Source organism: Triticum dicoccoides, chromosome 3B (assembly GCF_002162155.2).
Source record: "Triticum dicoccoides isolate Atlit2015 ecotype Zavitan chromosome 3B, WEW_v2.0, whole genome shotgun sequence".
Taxonomy (NCBI): Eukaryota; Viridiplantae; Streptophyta; class Magnoliopsida; order Poales; family Poaceae; genus Triticum; species Triticum dicoccoides.
In genome coordinates, this window is record NC_041385.1 from 369,612,856 (window position 1) to 369,636,912 (window position 24,057).

The following is a 24,057-nucleotide window of genomic DNA, read 5'->3' on the forward strand; positions in this document are numbered from 1 at the left end:
CTGTGGTGCCTTGCCGGGGCGAAATATTTGTGTAATATAATGTCGCAAGAGTGATGCTTGTAATCTGGTCTTTTGGCCAAGACTCTTAAACCTTCTTCTTATTCAATGAAAATGGCAAGCCTTTTGCCTTGTTTAAAAAAAAATACCACCTTGAACAGAGGTTGATATTCCGTTCAGTGCAGTGTCTGACCACTTACAGAGACAGTGCATACAACCATGCTCATGCTATCACAAAATAAATTATCGTGCCGCAAAATTTAGAAGTGCCTCATTTTAGAAAGGAGTGATGGTATCAAATGTTGCCGGTCGCGTGCCAAATATAAGGTTTTATATCCCCCAATAAAACGGGAAAGAGAAAAGGAAAGTTTAGACGGGCGTCTCACAGGTCCCTATCCTAGTACGCTGCCAGATAGCAGCTGGAGCACAAGTTTTTCTTCTTCTTTTCATCAGTCCAGATACCACTGAACAGTTTAATCAGGAAACTAACTACCTATAAGGATATACATATATATTTGCAGCTGGAGCCGAAGATGTGAAAATGTACACCCCCGACCTTAACTAGGCCTATTGCAAAGTGAGAAGCGATGAAATCCAAATTCCTACTGATACAGCCCCTACAGTCGCAACTGCTTGACTTAGCTCCAACAACACGTTTGGCGTTGGAACGGGCAACTCCTGCCAGTTTGTCCTCCTGCCAGGAAAGAAAAAAAAAACAAATGGTGGGAATATAAGCCAAGAGATGGTCAATTAAGCTAGGCATGAAAGACCACGGATAACAAAATGGTATAAACAAATTTCATGTCAAAAGGTTGAAGAACCAGTACCCCAAGTCAGCTATGACTATGCTAATATTGTCTTGTGACCGCCGATCCTGTAATCAATTTTTTTAAAGGAAAATCAGAACATAGTTTATTGTAATGAGGTTTAATAAACGCCGAATATAAAGGTGGAAAGGAAACAATGAATGGAAGATATGAAGGTGGCAAACAACAATACCAGAGCTTTCTCCCCAAGCGCCTCACAGGCCCGCTACAAACAACCAAATGAGAAAAAAGCAAGCATACAAAAATGTACTGTACTGTAAAAGGCATATAGTGAGTATCATTTATTTAAGCAGAGAGAGACTGCATACCTGGACATCTCCATGTTGACATAGTTGATCTCTGACAAATGCTACAGCTTCAGTGCTGCAGAATACAGTCAGCTATATTGGTCATTATGTTAAACAGATAACTAAAGCTCTTCACGAGGTCGAGAAAATGACAAACTCAAGGCTGTACAACTAAAAACATGGAGAACAAAAAATGTCGTGGATTTACCTTTTAATGTAATCCCAAAGACCATCGGTTGCTACCAAAACAAATTCCACATCCGGTCCAAGCTCCACCAGAGATACGTCAGGTGAAGAGATTATTAGATCCCCTTTAAATTTTATTCTGCACGTAACAGGTTGCATAATCAAAAAAAGTTAACGTACAGTACACCATCTACCAAAAGTGCTGTAAACCACAGTAGGCTCAGCTTTGGCGACATGATATTTCGTGGCAAGAGTTATGGTTGAAACTATAATATTCACCATCTAACATGGTAATGTTATCTGTGTAATTTGTTGTAGGATATTAAGGTAGACAATTGGACATGTCGTTTCTTATTATACCAGTCATCTCATACTGTGCAGTAGCAACCAAAAGCATGTACAGAAGTTGGATATACATTAAATGTGTGGGGATAAGCAGATAACTATTGAGAATATATAATTCAGGATAGTTTTCAACCATAATAATGGAAAATTTTCATCAAATCCCTGATCATAAAATGATCATTCCAGTTATAACAAGAACTCAAGGTGCAGATAAAATATTTTATCAGATCGAAAAAAGAATGTTTCAACAGAAAGCTTACTCTCCTCAGATAAGCAAATCATCTGTGGTCCGACAAACGATGAGCTATTATAAAATCTCGTGCAAACCTTCAAGCAAGAGTTTTTTTTATTGAAACTTCAAGAAAGAGGTTGTGAACAATGAGCCGTATAGAAGTCAAAAAAAAAACAAGCAAACCTGCCAAATTTTGGAAACACTACATTTCATCCACCAGGAAAAGAAAAAAAAAAGCACAGTTATATTTGTCAACAGTGGAGAAAAATGGAAGGTCGTTGGAAAGTAGCTGCACTTAATAGATACGGATTCAGCTGCTAATTAGCAACTACTATCAAGCATGGTAGAGAGAGGTTTTGAATAATGAGCAATTACATGTTCAAGATAGAAGCCAAAAAAAATTCCAAGCAAATCTGCCAAATTATGGAAACATTAGATTTCATCCACCAGGAAAAAATTGAAAAGGGAGCACAGTTATATTTGTCAACAGTGGAAAAAAATGTAAGGTCGGTTGAAAGTAGGTGCACTTAATAGATACGGATTCAACTGCTAGTCCCCCCCATTAGAGATGAAACCAGTATACAAAGGTTTCAGCTTTGAATGAAAGTAGAAACTACTGAAAGAGCGTGTTTTTGGACATATTCCACCCAAAAAAGTTTTGGCACATAATTGAAAGCAAAAACACTCCTAAAACAAATAGCCTTATTGTTTCAGAAAAGCCTAACTTGGTTTGTTTGAGAATTTAATTTATTGATACAAAAACAAGGAAATGAAAACACAGGCAGTTAAGAAAATAACAAAGAACATAACTTTATTCAGCGCTATACCGTGAAACGAATTTTTCAGTCCATCTTCCTTCGTTAACTCCTTTTACTAGCATCCTGCATAACACCACGAGATGTTAAAAATAGCAGGAATGTTATTTGGGAATAATGTGACAGATGGAGTGCTTAATTGTGTGTAAAAAGAGCAGGGAGTAGGAGAGACGAACTCATTCTTCCGTGTTTTAAATCTTATGTCTCCAAAAGCACGAGATACAGAAATGTCTCCACATACGCGTCCATCACGAATCTACGAAATAATGTTTGAGTTTGTTAAAACAAGACTCACCACAAGTATGAGACTAGCATGTTGAAGGTTTTAGGCACTGATTAGAGAGAGCTCAGCATATGAAACTAAACACAGTATGGCTGCTTAATACTAAAAAATTGATTATCTGTAAAGCAACATAAAGATGACACCCAAGTGAAAGAGAACATGGCAGTTATTGCAATATTTAGTTCTGACGGAAGCAGAATGACTTAATCTATGATCATTAACTTAGAATGCGAAGGCACTCAGTGGCACAACCAGGAAACAGATGCAAGGACCCCAAATGAATCAAACAATACACAAATATTTACAAGAGGGGCAAAACTATAGCAATATTGACTATTTTTGTTGGAATATCAAGGACATGCATATGCAAGTATTATCCAATGGAAAAAGTAGAATGTTGTAGAAGAAATCATGCTGCAAAATAATGGCATGATTTGTCGGAGACCAAGCCTGTGGCAACCAGCATTCGTTAGCCATGTGGTCTATCTATTGTAGACGTTGTTAGAACAGGGCTATGCTGTGTGTGTAGTTATCATATTGTATAGAGGCTTCTTTGCTTATTTCTCTTCATGTATATGTGCTGGCATGTTGGCATGATGGAATATAGGCTCACTTCATAACATGGTATAAGAGCTAGGGTTAGGTTCCCCAGCCGCCGCCGCCTCTTGTCGCCGCCGCCACTGCCGCGGCCGCCGCCGGCCGCCGCTCCTCTCTTCATCAATGTTGAGTATAATGTTTATTTAGGAAACATAGGATAGCGTAGGATTTGTTCCTGCCTTGACTTGTACTCCAAGATGACCATGTACTCCTATATATATGCCCACGAGGCTCAAGCAATACAACAGACTATTCCACCAATCCTCTCTCTCCCTTCTAACATGGTATCAGTTTCCGGGTTCTAAACCCTAGCCGCCGCCGCTTCCGCACCCGCGCGCCGCCCCTGGGCCGGTCGGCCTCCATGACCGCCGCCAGGGGCCGCGCTGCCCGTACCTAGGGTTCGTCCACCGGCCGTGTTGGCCGGCTGCCCTATAGAGTCTTTTCCCCGAGCCCTTGCTCCGGGGTTTTCTCTCTCCCGCCGGTCATCTTGATCATCGGTTTCTTTTTGGTTTTTTGATCTAATCTTGATCGGTTTGCGTCGCCCACCGCCGCCGTCGACCCCGTGCGCCTCTACTCCAACCCCGGCGCGATCGGCCGGCTTCTTCACCGACCCGGCGGCCTCGCGCGTCGTCCGCGCGTCTGCCCGCCGGTCGCCCCGACCCGGCGGCCTCGCGCGTCGTCCGCGCGTCTGCCGGCCCCCAACCCGGCGGCTTCGCGTCATGCGGCGGCGAAGGTTCGCGCGCCGGCCTGCCCGTCGATCTACGCCGGCCGTCACCGCCCTGCTCCGACCGGGACTCCTGCATCACCCCACCAGGCGGCCTCGCGCCATGCGGCGGCCAATCATAGCCGCCCTGCCGCCCGTCGTCGCCGGCTTCATTTCGGACTCCGCCGCCACCCCGTCTCCACCGAGCTGCGTCCCCGACCTCGCGCGCGATCGGATTGATCACCCGCCCGCCGCCGCGATCCGCCTCATCTCCGCCGTGCGACTGACCTGGCCCGTCGGTTGCGCGCGCCTCCGCAGGTCCCGTGAAGATCGTCCCCGAGTTCAGCGCGTCCCTCCACCGATCGAGCAACGGGCTGCCGCTGCGTCGCCCCGTCGGGCCGTAGTGCCGCCGCCCCGTGGTTCTTCTCCCGGTTGCACCGACCCGCGCCACCGCTGCATCGCGCCTTTGGGCCGTAGTGTCGCGGCCCGCGGTTCACCGCCGCCCTGAGGCCGTCCGCTCCTGGTCGTCCCCGTGGCCGCACCGACCCTCGCGCCGCCACTGTGTCGCCCCGTCGGGCCGTAGCGAGCGTGGCACGCTGTCCACGCAGTCGTCCCAAGGCCGTCCCCGCGGTTGCACCGACACGCACTCCTCCGCCGCGCCGCCCCTTCGGGTTGTCACGCCGCGGCCCGCGGTCTCCGCCGCCGCCCCGAGGTCTTACCGCCGTCGCCCCGACCTGCCTGCCGCCGCTGCGTCGCCCCTTTGGGCCGTAGCGCCGCGGCCCGCGGTCCACTCCGCCGTCACCGCGCGCCGACCTCCCGTGGTATGCGCCGCCGTCTCCCTTGGCGCGGAAACGCCACCGTCCGCGCCAGTCTTCGTCACGTTGTCAAGGTTTTCCGCCTACTACGAGCACCGCCGCCGTCAGGCTGCCGCCACCGCTTTTCTTTGGCCGCCGCCGCCGCTACCCCGTAGCCTCTGCAACCGCCCGTCCACCTCCTTCGTCTTCATCCAGCACCAACCCGTCGTCAGCGTCGCCGTCATCTACCCCGACCACTTCGTCTACTCCGACCACCGTTGGTGACATTGGCCCCGCGCCGATGGACGCTGCAACCGTCGTCGAGTTCTTCTTTGTTGGCCCTTCGACTTCTTCGACATGACGTACAGCTCGTGCAGGTCCTAGTCTCCGCATGCCCGTTGCTGGCAACACCGCCGCGTGCCTTCGTCCACGATGTGTTCCCGGGCCTGGCAAGCCTGGTGCGGCGCTTCGTCAACTTCGTCTTCATCCGTCTACGCATACCCAGTGCTGTCAACATCGGTGTGTGCCTTCGTCTACGATGTGTCCCCGGGCTTGGCAAACCCGGTGTGACGCATTGTCAACAACATCTCCTTTCCGGCGCACCACTACTTCGACACCACTGCCCCCATGCTAACTCGGCGCCCCCTTGCGCCCGCGGCTCCACGGCGACTTCCTCGACACCGGCCACCCCGACTCGACATCGACCACGTCATTCTTGGCACGGCTACCTCGACCACGGCTCCACCACCCACGCTCTCGGCTACATCGACAAACGGCACAAAGGGCTACCGCCTACTTGAGCAACCTCGTCGGTTTTCACTCCAGCCACGACTCCGCGATGCATCGACCGTTAGGACTGTGGGGGGGTGTCCGTCGGCTTGCCTTCGGATTCTTCTCCAGTCTCACCGTCTGCGTCACTACCGTTGTGACTGCGGGGGGATGTTGAGTATAATGTTTATTTAGGAAACATAGGATAGCCTAGGATTTGTTCCTGCCTTGACTTGTACTCCAAGATGACCATGTACTCCTATATATATGCCCACGAGGCTCAAGCAATACAACAGACTATTCCACCAATCCTCTCTCTCCCTTCTAACAATCAAGCCTCTCCCCTCTTCTTCCTGGTAGCTGCTGCCGCCTGCTGGTCCAGGCCGCCACCGTTCCAGGCCGCTGCTGCCGCCGTCCTTCCCGGCCGGCGCTGGCGCCGCCGCCTCAACGTGTTGCTGCTGCTCTTCAACGAGCTGCTGCTGCTGCTCCTCTTCTCTATTGTTGCTGCTGCTCTTCTTCAACGAGCTGCTGCTGCTCTTCAACGTGCGGCTGCTGCTGCTCTTCTCCTCCTGGTCTGCTGCTGCCATCAAGCTGTGCCTCCTGCTGCTCCTGGTCTTCAACGAGCTGTTGTTGCTGCTCTGCTGGAATGGCGCCCTCCACCACCACCGGTGCTGTCCCAGTCCCACGATGTCCTGTTATCTTCAACGGACAGAACTACAGGGATTGGGTGCAGCACATGAAGCTGCACATGAGGGGCCAGCTGGTCTGGGAGCACCTCTCTGGTGCTCTGCCTTGTCCCCTGCTGCCCACTCCTCCAGCTGAGTTGGCCTTCCCTGTTGATGCCGATGAAACCAAGCAACGTGAGATGCTAGATGCTTTTGAAGAGGCCACTGAAGAGTATCAGAATCAACTCCACTTATACAAGCAATGGACAAATGATGATGCTCGAGCCTCTTCTATCTTGGTGAACAGCATGGATGTTGATCTCACCATGGATGTGGTGGCCCTTACCACTGCATATCAGATGTGGGAGCACCTTCGCCATCGCTATGAGTCTACAAGGGATGCCATGTATCTCGTTGTTGTTCGTCAAGAGCAACAACTACAACAGGGAGATGCTACTGTGGATGATTTCTACAAGGAGATGTCGGCGGTGTGGCGCCAATTGGACTCTCTGGGAGCTGATGTTTGTCGCAGATGTCAGTGTTGTGTGCAGCAACAAGCTAAGCTGGAGGTTCGTCGCCTCTACGACTTCCTCACTTGCCTCCGGCCGGAGTTCGAGCAGAGTCGTGCTCAGCTATTGGCACGCCATCCTCGGCTCTCTACTCTGGAGGCCCTTGCTGAGGTGCGATCTGAGGAGGCGCGCCTACGAAGCACGGGCTTATTGCCATCCTCTTCAGCAGTCCTGGCTGCCCGCGTTCCACCACCGCTGCCTGGTGTGCCCTCTTCTACACAGGTGGCAGCAACCTCCACTAGTGCTTTCTGCAACTACTGCAAGCAGGATGGTCACATGATCACGGAGTGCATCAAGAGGAGGAAACAGGGTCGCCGAGGTGGCCGTCCTCAAAAGGACACGGGAGGCTCCTCTAATTCTCGTGAGGGCTCCCTTGAGAAGGTTCACCAGGAGATGCTCACCTTGCTGCGCCGCCTTACTGCTTCTGCACCATCCTCAGGTTCTGCTGGTTCTGCTGGTCAGACGTCTGGTCCACCACCGCACTCTTCGTCAGGTACATCTTTGCCCTGGATTCTTGATTCTGGGGCCTCCTTCCACATGACACCACACAGAGATCATCTTTGTGCTGTCAATTCTGTGCCTTCTCCTCTTACGGTTCAGACTGCAGATGGCACTTCTCTTTCTGTTGCCGCAAAGAGGGACTCTTTCCATGTCTTCTTTTCATGTCCCTGCCGTTTCTCATGTTCCTAAACTGACTATGCAACTTCTATCTGTTGGTCAACTTACTGACTTGGGTTGTCGCGTTATTCTGGATTCTGACTCTTGTTGTGTTCAGGATCGTCGTACGGGGACTCTGGTTGGGATCGGTCCTCGGCGCCATGACTCTCAGCGCCTTTGGGAGCTTGATTGGCTGCGCCTTCCTTCCGCTGCGTCCTCTAGCCAGTCGGACATCACCACCCCTTTTGCTTCAGCTGCCACCTCCACCACATCCTTCGCTCAGTGGCATCATCGATTGGGTCACATTTGTGGCTCCCGCTTGTCTTCTTTGGTTAGGAGTGGTGTTCTAGGGTCTGTATCTGGTGATAGTTCACTAACTTGTATGGGTTGTAAGCTTTTTTTTGAAGATATATGGGTTGTAAGCTTGGCAAGCAGATACAACTTCCTTATCCCTCTAGTAATTCTGTTTCTCAACGACCTTTTGAACATGTTCACTCTGATGTATGGGGTCCTGCCCCCATTGTTTCGAAAGGGGGTCACAAATATTATATAATTTTCATTGATGATTTTTCTCGCCACACTTGGATCTACTTTATGTCATCTCGTAGTCAAGTGCTTCAAATTTACAAGTCGTTTGCTACCATGGTTCGCACTCAGTATGATTCCTCTGTTCGAGTTTTTCGTGCTGATTCGACTGGCGAGTACCTATCTCATGCGCTTCGTGGTTTCCTTGCTGAACAGGGTACCCTTCCTCAGTATTCCTGTCCTGGTGCCCATGCTCAAAATGGGGTGGTTAAACGCAAACATCGTCACGTCCTTGAGACTGCTCGGGCTCTTCTTTTATCTTCTGCTGTTCCCCCGCACTTTTGGGCTGAGGCTGTCTCTACCGCTGTTTATCTCATTAATATTCAGCCTTCTGTTGCTCTTCAGGAAGGGATACCAGTTGATCATCTAGGTGATGGTCCAGCTGATTATAGTGGTCTACGCCTGTTTGGTTGTGCCTGTTTTGTTCTTCTCCACCCTCATGAGCGCACCAAATTGACTGCTCAATCTGTCGAATGTGTTTTCCTTGGCTACAGTTTGGAGCACAAAGGTTACCGTTGCTGGGACCCTATTGCTCGAAGACTGAGAATCTCGAAAGATGTCACTTTTGATGAGTCTCGCTCCTTCTACCCTCGTCATTCTTCTACTTCCACCACCGAGTCGTTAGTCGAGCCTCTCTCTTTTTTTACTCTACCTGATTCTTCACCTTTATCGTCACCTGGTAGGTCCACTCCTAGCCTTTCACCTGTGTCTGCTCATGAGCTTCAGCTTACACAGGATGAGGTTTCTATTCCTGACTCTCCTACTCGGGTTGAGCCGTCCACTCTCTCTCCTTTTCCTTTTACCTACTCCCGTCGTGCTCAGCACCCTTCTCCCTCTGATGCGCCAGCTTTCACTTCCCCTCTCTCTCCGCTTCCTTTTGTCTACTCTCGTCGTGCTCAGCACCCTTGAAAGTGCAACTATCCCTAGGTGGTTTTGGTAATTCATAACAACATATAGCTCATTGAGCTAATGCTATTCCAAGACAAATATTTCAGGAAAGCTCAATGAATGGCATGGCATGGATGATGAAAGTGAATCCCTCAAAATATTAAGGACAAAGGATTGGCTCAAGCTTAAAAGCTCAAGACTCTACATTTTACATTTTAGTGATCCAAGATCACATTGAGTCTATAGGAAAAGCCAATACTATCAAGGAGGGATGAGGTGTTGCTTAATGAGCCTCTTGCTTCAAGTGCTTAGTGATATGCTCCAAAAACCCTCAACTACTTTCCCACATCCACAAATGACCTAAACCTAAAGCCAAAATCGATCACACCGATTCTTTCTATCCGGCGCCACCGATTCCAAAAGTCATAGCCCCTGCCACAAACCCTAAGCAAATCGGTCTTACCGATAGGGATCTCGGTCTCACCGAGATGGGGTTGCAATCTCTCTGTTTCCCTTCGTAACGTTTCGGTCTAACCGAAGTGAGCGATCGGTCCCACTGAGATTGCAATGTAAACTCTCTGTTTTCTTTTTGTAACATTTCGGTCTCACCGAAAAGAGCAGATCGGTCCCACCGAGTTTACCTGACCAACTCTCTGGTTAGCTAATTACCAAAATCGGTCCTACCGAGTTTGTGTAATCGGTCTTACCGAGAATACGTTATGCCCTAACCCTAACCGAATCGGCCTCACCGAGATGCATGTCAGTCCCACCGAAAATCACTAACGGTCACTAGGTTTACTAAATCGGTCCGACCAAGTTTAACGATTCGGTCCCACCGAGTTTGGTAAATTGTGTGTAACGATTAGATTTTGTGTGGAGGCTATATATACCCCTCCACCTCCTCTTCATTTGTGGAGAGAGCCATCAGACTAAACCTACACTTCCAACTTGCCATTTCTGAGAGAGAACCATCTACTCATGTGTTGAGGCCAAGATATTCCATTCCTACCATACGAATCTTGATCTCTAGCCTTCCCCAAGTTGCTTTCCACTCAAACCCTCTTTCCACCAGATCCAAATCCTATGAGAGAGAGTTGAGTGTTGGGGAGACTATCATTTGAAGCACAAGAGCAAGGAGTTCATCATCAACGCACCATTTGTTACTTCTTGGAGAGTGGTGTCTCCTAGATTGGCTAGGTGTCACTTGGGAGCCTCCGACAAGATTGTGGAGTTGAACCAAGGAGTTTGTAAGGGCAAGGAGATCGCCTACTTCGTGAAGATCTACCGCTTGTGAGGCAAGTCCTTCGTGGGCGACGGCCATGGTGGGATAGACAAGGTTGCTACTTCGTGGACCCTTCGTGGGTGGAGCCCTCCGTGGACTCGCGCAGCCGTTACCCTTCGTGGGTTGAAGTCTCCATCAACGTGGATGTACGATAGCACCACCTATCGGAACCACGCCAAAAACATCCGTGTCTCCAATTGCGTTTGAATCCTCCAAACCCTTCCCTATACTTTCTTGCAACTTACATGCTTTAATTTCCGGTGCCTATATACTCTTGCATGCTTGCTTGAATTGTGTGATGATTGCTTGACTTGTCCTAAGATAGCTAAAATCTGCCAAACTCTAAAATTGGGAAAAGGTTAAGTTTTTAATTGGTCAAGTAGTCTAATCACCCCCCCTCTAGACTTACTTCAAGGTCCTACAAGTGGTATCAGAGTTTTGGTCTCCATTTGCTTTGATTTCCATAGCTTTTGGTGGTCATAGCCTTGGTTTCACAACCTAGGAGAGTATGGCGTCTAGCGAGGGAAATTATCACCGTAGAGGTCCTTACTTTGATGGCACTAATTTTGCTAGTTGGAAGCATAAGATGAAAATGCATATTCTCGGACATAACCCCGCCGTTTGGGCTATTGTGTGTATTGGCTTGCAAGGTGAATTCTTTGATGGGAGAGAGCCGAACCGTGAAGCTAGTGCGGATGAATTGAAGATGTTGCAATACAACGCTCAAGCTTGTGATATACTCTTCAATGGCTTGTGCCCCGAAGAATTTAACAAAATCAGCCGTCTTGAGAATGCAAAGGAAATTTGGGATACTTTAATATGCATGAAGGTACCGACTCCGTCAAGGAATCCAAGTTGGATGTGCTCCAAAGTCAGCTTGACAAGTTCAAAATGAAGGATGGTGAAGTTGTCGCTTTAATGTACTCTAGGCTTGCTCTTATCACAAATGAGATTACCGGCTTAGGAAGTGAAGAGATGACCGACAGATTCATCATCAAGAAGATCCTAAGAGCATTGGATGGAAAGTATGATACCGTGTGCACATTGATTCAAATGATGCCAAATTACAAAGATCTCAAGCCAACGGAAGTCATTGGAAGAATTGTTGCTCATGAGATGTCACTCAAAGATAAGGAGGAACTTCACAAGAAGTCAAGTGGTGCTTACAAAGCCTCATGTGAAGCCCCCACATCATCAAATGAGAAACAAACCTTCAATGAAGAATTAAGCTTAATGGTGAAGAACTTCAACAAATTCTACAAGAGTAGAAGCAAAGAAAGAAGCTCTAAGTCAAGGTCCTACAATGACAAAAGATCTTCTAGTCGAGAGTGCAATTGCTACAATTGTGGGAGACCCGGACACTATTTCCATGAGTGTACGGCACCCTACAAAAGAAGAGAAGATTCTCCAAAAAGAAGAAGTAGAGAGAGAAGGAGTAGAGATGATCGTTATGAACGAGGACCCTCACGGAGAAGTAAGGATTGGGAAAGGAAGGACAAGTCATCAAAGAGCTACACAAAACGAAGACATCAAGCTCATGTTGGTGAATGGGTATCCGGCTCCGACTCCGACAATCACTCCGAGAGAAGCTATCACTCCGACTCCGAATATACTCAAGATGAAGGTGTTGCCGGTCTAGCACTTGTGTCAACTAACTCCTACGACATATTTGATTCACCAAATGAAGGAATTGGAAGATGCTTCATGGCCAAAGGTCCTAAGGTAACACACCCCGAGTATGTTGATTTTAATAGTGATGAAGATGACTTGCTAGGTGATGATAATTTACTTATTGACAACTCTAGTAATGAATACTATGATGAAACGTCAATTAATCATGCTAATCAAGATAAAACGAATGACAATGATAAAGAGAAGATTGAGCTTCTAACTAAAGAACTAAACACTCTTAAGTTAGCTCATGAAACTATCTTCGAAGATCATCGAGAACTTTTAAGGGCTCATGAGAAGTTACGCTTTGAAAAGCTCAATCTGGAGCAAGAGCATGAGTTCTTAAAGGCAATCAATGATGATCTCCGTAAGAAAAGTTCTTCTTACATTGCCAAGCGTTTACTCTTATCTACTTACATGCCTCAAGTCAAGTCTAGTAACAAGAACAAGAAAGATTCTTTCTCTAGTAGTAACAATAATAATGCTAAATCCAATATTGTTGCTTCTAGTAGTTCTCCTGATTCCACTAATGATTCTCTTAGCCAAGTTACACTTGAGCAAGAAAATAGCTTATTGAAGGGAATTATAGAGAAAGGTGTATACAAGAGCCTTGCCGGGAGTAAGTAATTCAAGGAAATTGTACGCAAGCAAGGAAGGCACCGGAAGAATCAAGGTGTTGGTTTTGAACGAAAGTTTAATGCCAATGAAGTTGAGTGGGAAGAAGATCAATACCCCAAGACGAAATTTGTTCCTCAACAAGAGAAGTATGATCCTACTTCCTTCAAGGAAACACAAGCACAAGATGATCTTCCACCACAAGACCACAAGAACAAAGGCACGGACAAGCTTCAAGAGGAGATTGATGCATTTGAAGAAGCACCTAAGGCCTTGGTCAAGTGGGTTCCCAAGACTACGTCAAGTTCTATTTCATCAAGTACAACTACAACTCCAAGGATTCCCATCAAAATAATGTGGATCCCGAAGAAGAAGAACTAGAGTGTTCTTGAGGGTGACTCCGCCAACATTCTTCACTCATATCATTATGGCAAGGACAAGTGCAATCAACTTCCATATCTTGCACTAGTTTAAGGAGTCACAACCCCTCATGTTGGTAAGGCAAGGGACAAGGTAACCTAATGTTTTCATGGACATCATTTGTGTGTGCATCACTCTATGTCTATGGATATTCTTGTTTGTTCCTTGTGGGACTAACCCATGTAGGTATTGAAAGTGCAACTCACTCCAAAGGATTGCTCCAAATGATCTACATCAACATTGAGCATCCACATCTTCAACACCTACATGAAGTCATCATCGACAAAACCCAAGGTTAGTTCATCCCTCTAAAGGGGGATCTCACATTTAGGGGGAGCTTAACTCTAAAAATTGAGTCAAAGCAACTCTAATGATGTGAACACATCAATGCATTATGTAAAAATGGTAACCCCACTTGAGCTTAATCGATGAGTATGACCTATGATCAAATGTTCTCATTTGACTCCTAAGTCAATATACTCGAGCCAACGTAAAAACTAGCCAGTCTTTTGGGTATGAAACCCATTTGGGCGAGAGTAGTACTAGGATGGGTGACCTCCTGGGAAGTCCTCGTGAAAGGTTTTCATATCTAGCCTACCCCAACTTGTTTGGGATAAAAGGCTTCGTAAGGCGAGTAAGGCATAGATGACTAGTCATCGCCAATTGTTTGATAGATGCTAGAATTGGTTGTGCATGCTTTGCCACATATTTCATTTGCCATTTTATTGTGTGAGCATGTTGGTTGCATATTTTACTCATTCGAGGACATCCACTTGTTGTTTTGATTGACTGGTTTCTTTTTCTTTGGCCAAGTGGATGGACAAGAATGCCTAAGAATCTTCTCTAGCTATCTATGCTTTTCTCGTCTCAAACTCTATTCATGCTACATCACAAAATTTGATCAAGTCAGATTCAAACCACTCTGTGTGAGGAGCACTCGGAGTCCCCGATTCGTCATAAACTTAAACCTCCAAAACTTCTTTGCTCTTCGATCTGACCGATTCTTCCATTTCGGTCATACCGAGATCACTAAGTCGATCTAGGTTTTCAATCTCGGTGCAACCGATTTGAACTTTTCGGTCACACCGAGTTGCTGTAACTGTCAACAGTTATGCATCTCGGTGCCACTGAGTCATTCCACTCGGTCACACCGACGGTGTCGGGCTATATATTCACACCGGCAAAAATTTGGAAAGCTTTCTCCAAACCTCTTCGCCCGCGCATAGCTCGCTCTGCCTTCTAGGTCTCCGGATCGTCGACTTCGTCACCAGCCGCCTCCTGTCGCTGGTCTCCGCCGCCGTCAACGGATTTCATCTCCGCCGTTGCCGCCGTAGCGAGTTCATCGCCGAACTAGGGTATGAACTCGATCACAGTGCTATCCTCGTCTGATTCTTAGCACATTGTGATCATTATGATTCTTGCCACGATTGAAACACCTCTATCTAGTCAAAACAATCCTTAGAATAGATGCGATTTGAAAATTTAGGGTTAGGTTTCCGCCGAAACCATCTCGGACCCACCGAGTTGAAAAACTCAGTCTCACCGATTCGGCTAAAGCCATTGCACCAGTAACTCTCGGTCTGGCCGAGAATTGCTAATCAGTGTGACCGATTTTAGAACTTTGTGAAACCCCAGCAGTCTCGGTGCCACCGAACTGTGACTCGGTCTGACCGAGATCGCTAATTTAGGTTCCAAAACTGTTTCAGTATCACCGAGTTTGAAAATCGGTTGATTCGAAATGCTTTCTGTGGGAAACTAAAACTAAGTTCTTGAATCATTCTTTTGCAAAAATCTCTGCATTTTGTGATGCTCATCCACTCTATCTCATCTATAACTATTCACAGGGTCGGCAGTCAGTGTATTCAGCATGTCAGACCAAAGTGATAGTCAGAACAGGGAAAAAGAGCAGATTCACATGAGTGAGGGTACTAGTCCCTCTAGCACTTCAGATGATGGCAGCAGAAGCACTCCTAGCAATTTGCCTAAAAGCAGCCACAAGAGCCAGAAGGAAGAGAACCTCGGACTCTGAGGATGAGGACTATGTGGCAGCTAAAGATGAGGCTACTTCCAAGAAGGTAGTGCTCAAAAAGGAGTATGGCTCGGCAAAGAACACAAAGCCTGGACTTAATAGGAAGGTCCCTGCCAAGAGGACACCTATGCTGAAGGTCAGAGGATCAACACTAGTACCTGAAAAACCTGATCCCAAAGAGGCACCTGCAAGAAGGATTCCCACTTCTAAACCCAGGAAGGTTGCCACTGGAGAAACCATGAAGTTTACTATTGAGTCAGAAGATGAAGCTGCTGGTCAAGACAAAAAAAAAGTCAGAACCACTACTGCCAAAGTTCTTGGCAATCCCTCTATGAGGAGAGACTCTGAGGAGGAGGAAGAAGAGGTTGCTGCACCAGCACCCAAGACACAGAAGCTGATGCATGATGCTATAAGGTCAGGGGCTGCAGCATCAAAGCCCAAAGAAGCACCCAAAGCTGCCTCAAAGCCCAAGAATGCACCTAAGAGGAATACCAGGAGTATACCAGCTGCTGAGAAGAACAAGGCCCCAGTGCCTGAAACTGTTGCCGAGGAAGAAGAAGATGAAGAGCATGTGTTGAGAAAGCTGAAGCCAAAGATTCCAGACCACAATGATGCTCATCCTGTGGCTGAGAACATGAAGCTGAGAAAGGATGCAGGACTCAGACAGTGGAGGTTGTCTGATCCCTATGCTATCAGGAGAAGGACTGATGTTGACTACAGGTTCCAAACTAAGGAACAGCAGGATTTCTATGAGACAGTGTTGTTGGACAAGAAGCCTATAGTTTGTGACATGAGGTGGGTCGACTGAACCTACATGAAGGAGAATGAGGAACACTATTCTGGAGTGCAAGACAGTTTCATTGCTTGTGGAGTTGCAGACTTTGTTGGGCAGAAGCTCACAAAGTGGAATGATGAGCTCATTATGCAATTCTACTCCACAACACATTTCTATCCAGATGGCAGGATAGTGTGGATGTCTGAAGGTACAAGGTACCAATCAACTATTGAGGAATGGGCAAATCTGATCAATGCACCCAAGGAGCAGGAAGATGACTTGGATGTCTATGTCAAGAAAAAGATGGATCACAATTCCATGGCTCATATGTACAAGGAAATCCCAGATGCTGCAGTTGAGACACATAAATTTGGATCTGTACATTATCTTCTGTCAGGACTCCCAACGATCAACTGGATCCTCAGGCATACTCTATTGCCCAAGTCAGGTGACCACAACATGATAAGAGGCCATGCTATAAACTTGCTACACTTGTTTGATGTGCCACAGAAATTCAAGGTCATGAGCCTCATTGTTGAGACTATCAAGAGAACAGCAGCAGACCAGAAGAGAAGTTGTGGGTATGCCCCACAGATTCAGGAGCTGATTAACTCCAAGATGGGCACAGACACATACTTGCTGGACAAGAAACATTTTGCTATCTATCCAGAATTTGAGGACAACCAAATGGTTATGGGTGAAGATGAACCATCTTCTATGCATGCTCAAGCCAAGAAGAAGGCAAGGACAGATAAGGCTACCAAGATGCCAACAATGGAAGAGGCATCTCAGTCCTTTCTGAAAAGCAAACAGGATCAACTAGGCTACTTGATTGCATCCACTCTGAGGATTGAGAAGGGGCTGGCCACCTTGACTCAAAACCAGGAGAGCCTGAAGAGGATCATGGAGCAGAAGTTCTACAATTTAGATGTGAAGGTGACTGAGATCCAGTCTGTTGTTGAGCAGCTTTAGGATGACATGGAGGAGAGGAAGGGCAAGACAACCACAGATGCATTTGCCAGAGTGCCTAGAGCTCAGAGATCAGCTGTAGTGCCAGTGACAGACACCAGAGCCACTTCATCTGCACCAGCTACAGTTCCTACAGCTCCAATGCAACCAGCTTCAGCACCCACACCTCCAGCTCCATCTACATCAACTGATGCTTTCGTTCTTGGCGCTCTATCTACACCACCACCTGAAGATCAAGCCTGAGAGTCGATCTAGTACTATGCATTTTCTATGAACTTTTTGGTAAGTTGTTGTCAAAGGGGGAGAAAAATGTATAGATCATAGGCTTCGAGAGAGAGTGTTGCTTTTTGTTCTCTCTTGTTTTGGTGGTTAAACTTTATTTGTTTGTTTGAGATACTCTATGTCTGTGTGATACTTGATGATCATGTCGTTGATCATATGCTACATTTATGCTTGTTAGATGACATTATCTTACTTATCCTTATATGATCATTCACTTTGCTTGGTGATGAGTGCATGTATTCAGTCTTTATTATTTTGAGCGCTCCATCAAGCTGTATATGACATGGAAGAGTAACCCATGAGCCTAATTCCTTGTGCATTTGTAGTCCAAAGCAAATCTTAAACTATGCACAAATTTAGGGGGAGCTCTTGCTTATCACATACTTCTCAAAGCGACGATGTTTTTCAATCTTATTATCATTTGTCGAAGCTTTGATTTATATGTTGTCGTCAATTACCAAAAAGGGGGAGATTGAAAGTGCAAATATCCCTAGATGGTTTTGGTAATTCATAACAACATATAGCTCATTGAGCTAATGCTATTCCAAGACAAATATTTTAGGAAAGCTCAATGAATGGCATGGCATGGATGATGAAAGTGGATCCCTCAAAATATTAAGGACAAAGGATTGGCTCAAGCTTAAAAGCTCAAGACTCTACATTTTACATTTTAGTGATCCAAGATCACATTGAGTCTATAGGAAAAGCCAATACTATCAAGGAGGGATGAGGTGTTGCTTAATGAGCCTCTTGCTTCAAGTGCTTAGTGATATGTTCCAAAAACCCTCAACTACTTTCTCACATCCACATATGACCTAAACCCAAAGTCAAAATCGGTCTCACCGATTCTTTCTATCCGGCGCCATCGAGTTCAGATATCATAGCCACTGCCACAAACCATAGGCAAATCGGTCTCACCGATAAGGATCTCGGTCTCACTGAGATGAGATTGTAATCTCTCTATTTCCCTTCGTAACGTTTCAGTCTAACCGAAGTGAGCGACCGGTCCCACCGAAATTGCAATGTAAACTTTCGGTTTCCCTTTCGTAACATTTCGGTCTCACCGAAAAGAGCGAATCGGTCCCACCGAGTTTACCTGACCAACTCTCTGGTTAGCTAATTACCAAAATCGGTCTCACCGAGTTTGTGTAATCGGTCTCACCGAGATTAGGTTATGCCCTAACCCTAACCATATCGGTCTTACCGAGTTGCATGTCGGTCCCACCGAAATCACTAACGGTCACTAGGTTTACTGAATCGGTCCGACCGAGTTTGTTGATTCGGTCCCACCGAGTTTGGTAAATTGTGTGTAACGGTTAGATTTTGTGTGGAGGCTATATATACCCCTCCACCTCCTCTTCATTCGTGAAGAGAGCCATCAGAACAAACCTACACTTCCAACTTACCAGTTCTGAGAGAGAACCACCTACTCATGTGTTGAGGCCAAGATATTCCATTCCTACCATATGAATCTTGATCTCTAGCCTTCCCCAAGTTGCTTTCCACTCAAATCTTCTTTCCACCAGATCCAAATCCTATGAGAAAGAGTTGAGTGTTGGGGAGACTATCATTTAAAGCACAAGAGCAAGGAGTTCATCATCAACGTACCATTTGTTACTTCTTGGAGAGTGGTGTCTCCTAGATTGGCTAGGTGTCACTTGGGAGCCTCCGACAAGATTGTGAAGTTAAACCAAGGAGTTTGTAAGGGCAAGGAGATCGCCTACTTCGTGAAGATCCACCGCTAGTGAGGCAAGTCCTTCGTGGGCGACGACCATGGTGGGATAGACAAGGTTGCTTCTTCGTGGACCCTTCGTGGGTGGAGCCCTCCGTGGACTCGCGCAACCGTTACCCTTCGTGGGTTGAAGTCTCCATCAACGTGAATGTACAATAGCACCACCTATCGGAACCACGACAAAAACATCCATGTCTCCAATTGCGTTTGAATCCTCCAAACCCTTCCCTTTACGTTCTTGCAAGTTGCATGCTTTAATTTCCGCTGCTCATATACTCTTTGCATGCTTGCTTGAATTGTGTGAAGATTGCTTGACTTGTTCAAAGATAACTAAAATCTGTCAAACTCTAAAATTGGGAAAATGTTAAGTTTTTAATTGATCAAGTAGTCTAATCACCCCCCCCCCTCTAGACATACTTCAAGGTCCTACAACCCTTCTCCCTCGGATGCACCCACTTCCACTTCCACTCCTTTCCTGTTGGGTCTCATTCCTTCAGAACCACCTACCCCTCCTGCTCCTCGGTATAATCTGCGTGATCGCCACACTCTCCAGCCCCATGCGTACTATGTTGCTGCTGCTACCACTCTTGTTTGTTGAGCCGTCTACGTATCGTGAGGCTGCTGCTCATTCTGAATGGCAGCATGCTATGGCAGAGGAAATTCATGCTCTTGAGCGCACAGGCACGTGAGACCTTGTACCCCTGCCTACAGGCGTTAGACCCATCACTTGCAAATGGGTCTACAAGGTTAGGACACATTCAGATGGTTCTCTCGTCCGCTACAAAGCTCGTCTTGTTGCGCGTGGCTTCCAGCAGGAGTATGGTCGTGACTATGATGAGACTTTTGCTCTGTTGCTCACATGACCACTGTTCGCACTCTTTTGGTTGTTGCTGCTGTTCGGCAGTGGTCCATCTCTCAATTAGATGTCAAGAATGCCTTCTTGAATGGTGAGCTGCAGGAACCTTTTACTACTCTATGTTGATGACATGATTATCACAGGGGCTGACCACCAATTCATTGATTTTGTGAAGAAACGTCTACATGAGCAATTCTTGATGACTGATTTGGGTTCTCTTCACTACTTTCTTGGACTTGAGATCATTTCTTCCCCTGAGGGTATTTATCTCTCTCAAGAGAAGTACATCCAAGATCTTCTCACTCGTGCATGCCTTACTGATCAGCGCACAGTTGACACTCCTATGGAGTTTGGTCTCCATCTTCGTCCAGGTGAGGGTGAACCCCTTGCAGATCCCACACGCTACCGCCATCTTGTTGGGAGCCTTGTCTATCTAGGCATCAGTCGTCCTGACATTTCTTATGTTGTGCACATTCTGAGTCAGTTTGTCTCTGCTCCCACTCAACTTCACTACAGTCACCTTTGTGTTCTTCGTTACCTTCGTGGTACCATGACTCGTCGCTTATTCTTCCCTCGCTCCAGCTCTCTTCAGCTTCAGGCCTACTGTGATGCTACCTGGGCCAGCGATCCCACTGATCGCCGCTCTCTCTTTGCCTATTGTGTTTTTCTTGGCTCCTCCCTGATTGCCTGGAAGACCAAGAAGCAGACTGTTGTATCTCGCTCCAGTGCTGAGGCTGAGCTGCGAGACTGCAGAAATTACTTGGCTACGATGGCTTCTTCGGGATTTTGGTGTTTCCACTGCTGCACCGACCCCTCTGCTCTCCGACAGCACTGGGCACTCAGCATTGCCCGTGATCCTGTTAAGCATGAGCTCACCAAGCACATCGGTGTTGATGCCTCCTACACGCGTTCTCAGGTGCAAGACAGAATTGTGGCATGTGCCCTCGGAGCTTCAGCTTGCTGATTTTCTGACGAAAGCTCAGTATGTGTCCAAGATCCCCCTTGAGTTTGAGGGGGGTGTTAGAACAGGGTTGTGCTGTGTGTGTAGTTATCATATTGTATAGGGGCTTCTTTGCTTATTTCCCTTCATGTATATGTGCTGGCCTGTTGGCCCGATGGAATATAGGCTCACTTCATAACAGATGTAACTTCTCAATAAAGGCTACTCTAAAAAAACAACTTGAAAAAATCTCTCAAACTTGCAGTGTACCCCTAAACCACAAACATGAGGCTGCCAACAAAATGTAGGAGTTTCCTAGATGTGCTAGATTTTCAGCAGGACTTTTGTGTTGATTGTTGCCCATATACGGTAAACAGATAACAATTTATATGACAAAAGGAGCATGTTTATTTGTGTGTGGGAGTAAAGAATTAAGAGAACGTCATGGTAAAGCGGCCCATATTCACAGAGCATCCTGATACTTTTAAGGGTACAACTACAGTAGTTCATCAGAGGCCACGAGACTTGCCCTTCCATTATGTAAAATTAGAACCAGGTAGTTCAGGTAAGGCAATTCAGCAGAACTATGGAAGAGGAAACACACCCATCCACCTGCTGCCCTAATCCGCTTGACCTCTTCAAGGGATGTTTTGTTGTTCCCGTATGGTCGATGAAAATTTGTCAGAGATTGAGGTCTTCCACCACGCGATATGACCTGCTAATCAAAATCGTCGGCCATCTTATTATCACCAACCAACAAAAAGTTTTCAGACAATTAAACGTCAACCTAGAATAAAGTTTGAATGTCACATTGCTAAAAATGCTACTACCAAGCAGGAGTCACCAATGTGCGAGACAACAAGGACATCGTTCCTCAGAAACAAGGCCGTGGCCGTGGCACCAGAGTCGTCTTCCTTATCCATTTGCTGAAGCCTATGAAGAAGGAACAAAGAAGCTTGTAAAATGTCAGAACTAAAAACTTCCATAGCTATGTAAGAAACTGGACAAGGAAGCCTCCAAAACACAGCTATGCAAGGAAATGAGAGAATTCCCTACATGCCACAGGTAAGTAGATCAATTCCCTCTAGACCACATACAAAGACATGCCAATGGATAACAGTTTTGAATCCCCTTCATGCTGTTGTGTTATCCTCCGTTTGGAAGAGCTCTGTTAAGTCACATAAAAGTTGCTGTTTTCCCAAAAACATATAATTAAAAAAACCTTTGATGAGAAATCGTTGCTCGAAGAAATGAAAAAAAGAAAACGTCCACTATGAATATGGCATAGCACGATAAAAGTAGTATAGAGAGAACTATTGTATGCTTAGCATATCATGGAGGGAACTGCATCAAATCTGCAATGCAGGAGCAAAATGGTCTTTTCACACATAATGGAGCCTGTACTAACAGGCAGTTTATGGAATGGCATGAAGGGAAGTAGGAAACTCAAGCACCTTTTGCTCATAAAACTATTATCCAGTGGCATGTTTTCTTTACGGAAGAAAAAAAACATAGTGAACTGATCTTCCTGTCAGTGGCATGCGGGGACTGTATCCATTAAAATGGGTAAATGATCCTACAGAGCCTGACCAGGTGGAGAGGTTGGCGTCCATGGTGGCAAAGGCACGCCTGATCGAGTCCGTGATGGCCTCGAGATTCTTGGTGTTAAGCACCGCGCCCCCGTCCAACGCGGCCGCGCATTCCTTGAACAACTCGTCCCTGCAACACACACAAAAAAATCGGGTCAAGTGGCCGTGAAACGTGCGACACTGCAGCTCAAGGAAGAGATGATCGGTGCGTGCGTGCCTCAGGAACTGGACGGTGGAGAAACCGGCGTGGCCGTCGAGGACGGCGGCGAAGGAGAAGCCGTGGAGGAGGGAGTCGGGGCGGAGGACGACCTCGTCCTCCATCTCCTCGCGAGCTCCCTGCAGCTTGGCGCTGCCCCACCGGATGGCCTCCAGCTCCGACGACGACGAGGAGCCCGCCGCCACGCTTCCCGACGCCGTCACTTGGCATCGCGCAGCGGAGGCAGCAACCCGGCCGCAGCACCGGAGGGATCCGGCGCCGGCGCCGGCGGAGTGGGCGGCGAGCGGCAGCCGCGGAACACGCGGGCTCAGCAGCGCCATACGGTGTGATATTTTTATTTTTCTTTCTCGAGATATACTTATTCGATTGAGAAATTATTCCTCGCGTTCGATTTTCTCCTCTCTCGAGTTTGGATTTGGACTTTGGAGGGATAAGAGGCGAGCGGCACCGTGGATTCCCCGGCGAATAGCGCCTGCGGCTGACGCTCTCTTGGCCTCTTGGGTGGTCAGGTCGCTCACTGCTTAATATTTTGCTTCTTTGATTTCAAAGATAGATAATCTTTTTTTAGAGAAAAGCCACTGTGCCCGACTTTTGTAAATAAAGCCACAGATAAAGTTCTTTTTTTTGCAAATAAATTCTTGTGCAACACTGCAAATATGCAGGGGGCTGATCCAAGCCAAAGAACAGTACCACTCCAAAAACTCAAAGTTTACAATCAAGTTCAAAAACATTTAAAGAGCCTGGGGGCTGATCCAAGCAAAACAACAATACCGCACTCAGATCTACTGAAATTTGCCGTAAAATGACTAGATTTACTTTGGCTACGGCCAATATGAGTAATACAATAATCTCGTTCCTTCATGCTTCTTTTGATATCCTTGACAAAAAGAACGTACTTCGATTTGTTGCCTTCTTTACTAATGATCATCATTACTGCCTTAAGGCGATCGCTTTCAATATCCAGTTGCAAGGAACACAAAGTTACAATATCTACTACTGGACTTGGCAAATCCGACACCCTATACTCCCGCGGGCGTCGAACGGCTCCTCATTTAGCATGGCAGGCAGCCACACACCTCAAATCCAAACCCTCAAACTCATGCACATCCATGCAAGTCCATCATACACGTGAATGTCACACATAACTAAACATTTGTTGGTAGCAAAAATACATAGTTCGAAGATAAAAAATAATCGAGGTAATTGTGTTCATGCTAAAAAACTTGGCAGGTTGGTTCACTTTCTTACAAGAACTTACAAAATCTACAGCGGAGATACAATAACTTGCCCTGGGCGTGGACTTGAGGTACAAATCGCTCATGTACTGACACATAGATGCCAACGGGGCAAAGTGCATGGCCTGAGCTACTCGGATTCTTCGCAAAATGGCCCCTGCAACCTTGGGCACCATAGACACCTAATTTAGGACAATAAACTGACATAATCCCAGTCATCTCACACAATTAGTGTTTCTGGCCATCA

The 24,057-nt window shown here is 46.8% G+C and overlaps 1 protein-coding gene across 2 annotated transcripts; it reads right to left on the reverse strand.

Moving 5' to 3' along the window:
• Positions 1–243: 243 nt before the first annotated feature.
• LOC119276089 (probable protein phosphatase 2C 5) lies at positions 244–23,018 on the reverse strand. 2 transcript variants are annotated; one of them, XM_037557076.1, is made up of 11 exons: positions 22,576–23,018; positions 22,360–22,488; positions 21,600–21,702; positions 21,374–21,487; positions 2,866–2,945; positions 2,702–2,755; positions 1,320–1,436; positions 1,133–1,187; positions 997–1,029; positions 825–871; positions 244–691 (listed from the first exon to the last, which is right to left on the reverse strand). In XM_037557076.1, the coding sequence occupies exons 1-11, from the start codon at positions 22,893–22,895 to the stop codon at positions 565–567; spliced, it is 1,179 nt and encodes a 392-aa protein (XP_037412973.1). In that variant the 5' UTR covers positions 22,896–23,018; the 3' UTR covers positions 244–564. The 2 variants fall into 2 exon arrangements, with proteins under 2 accessions (XP_037412973.1, XP_037412974.1); XM_037557077.1 differs by having other exon boundaries at positions 21,374–21,484; positions 22,576–23,010.
• Positions 23,019–24,057: the final 1,039 nt, after the last annotated feature.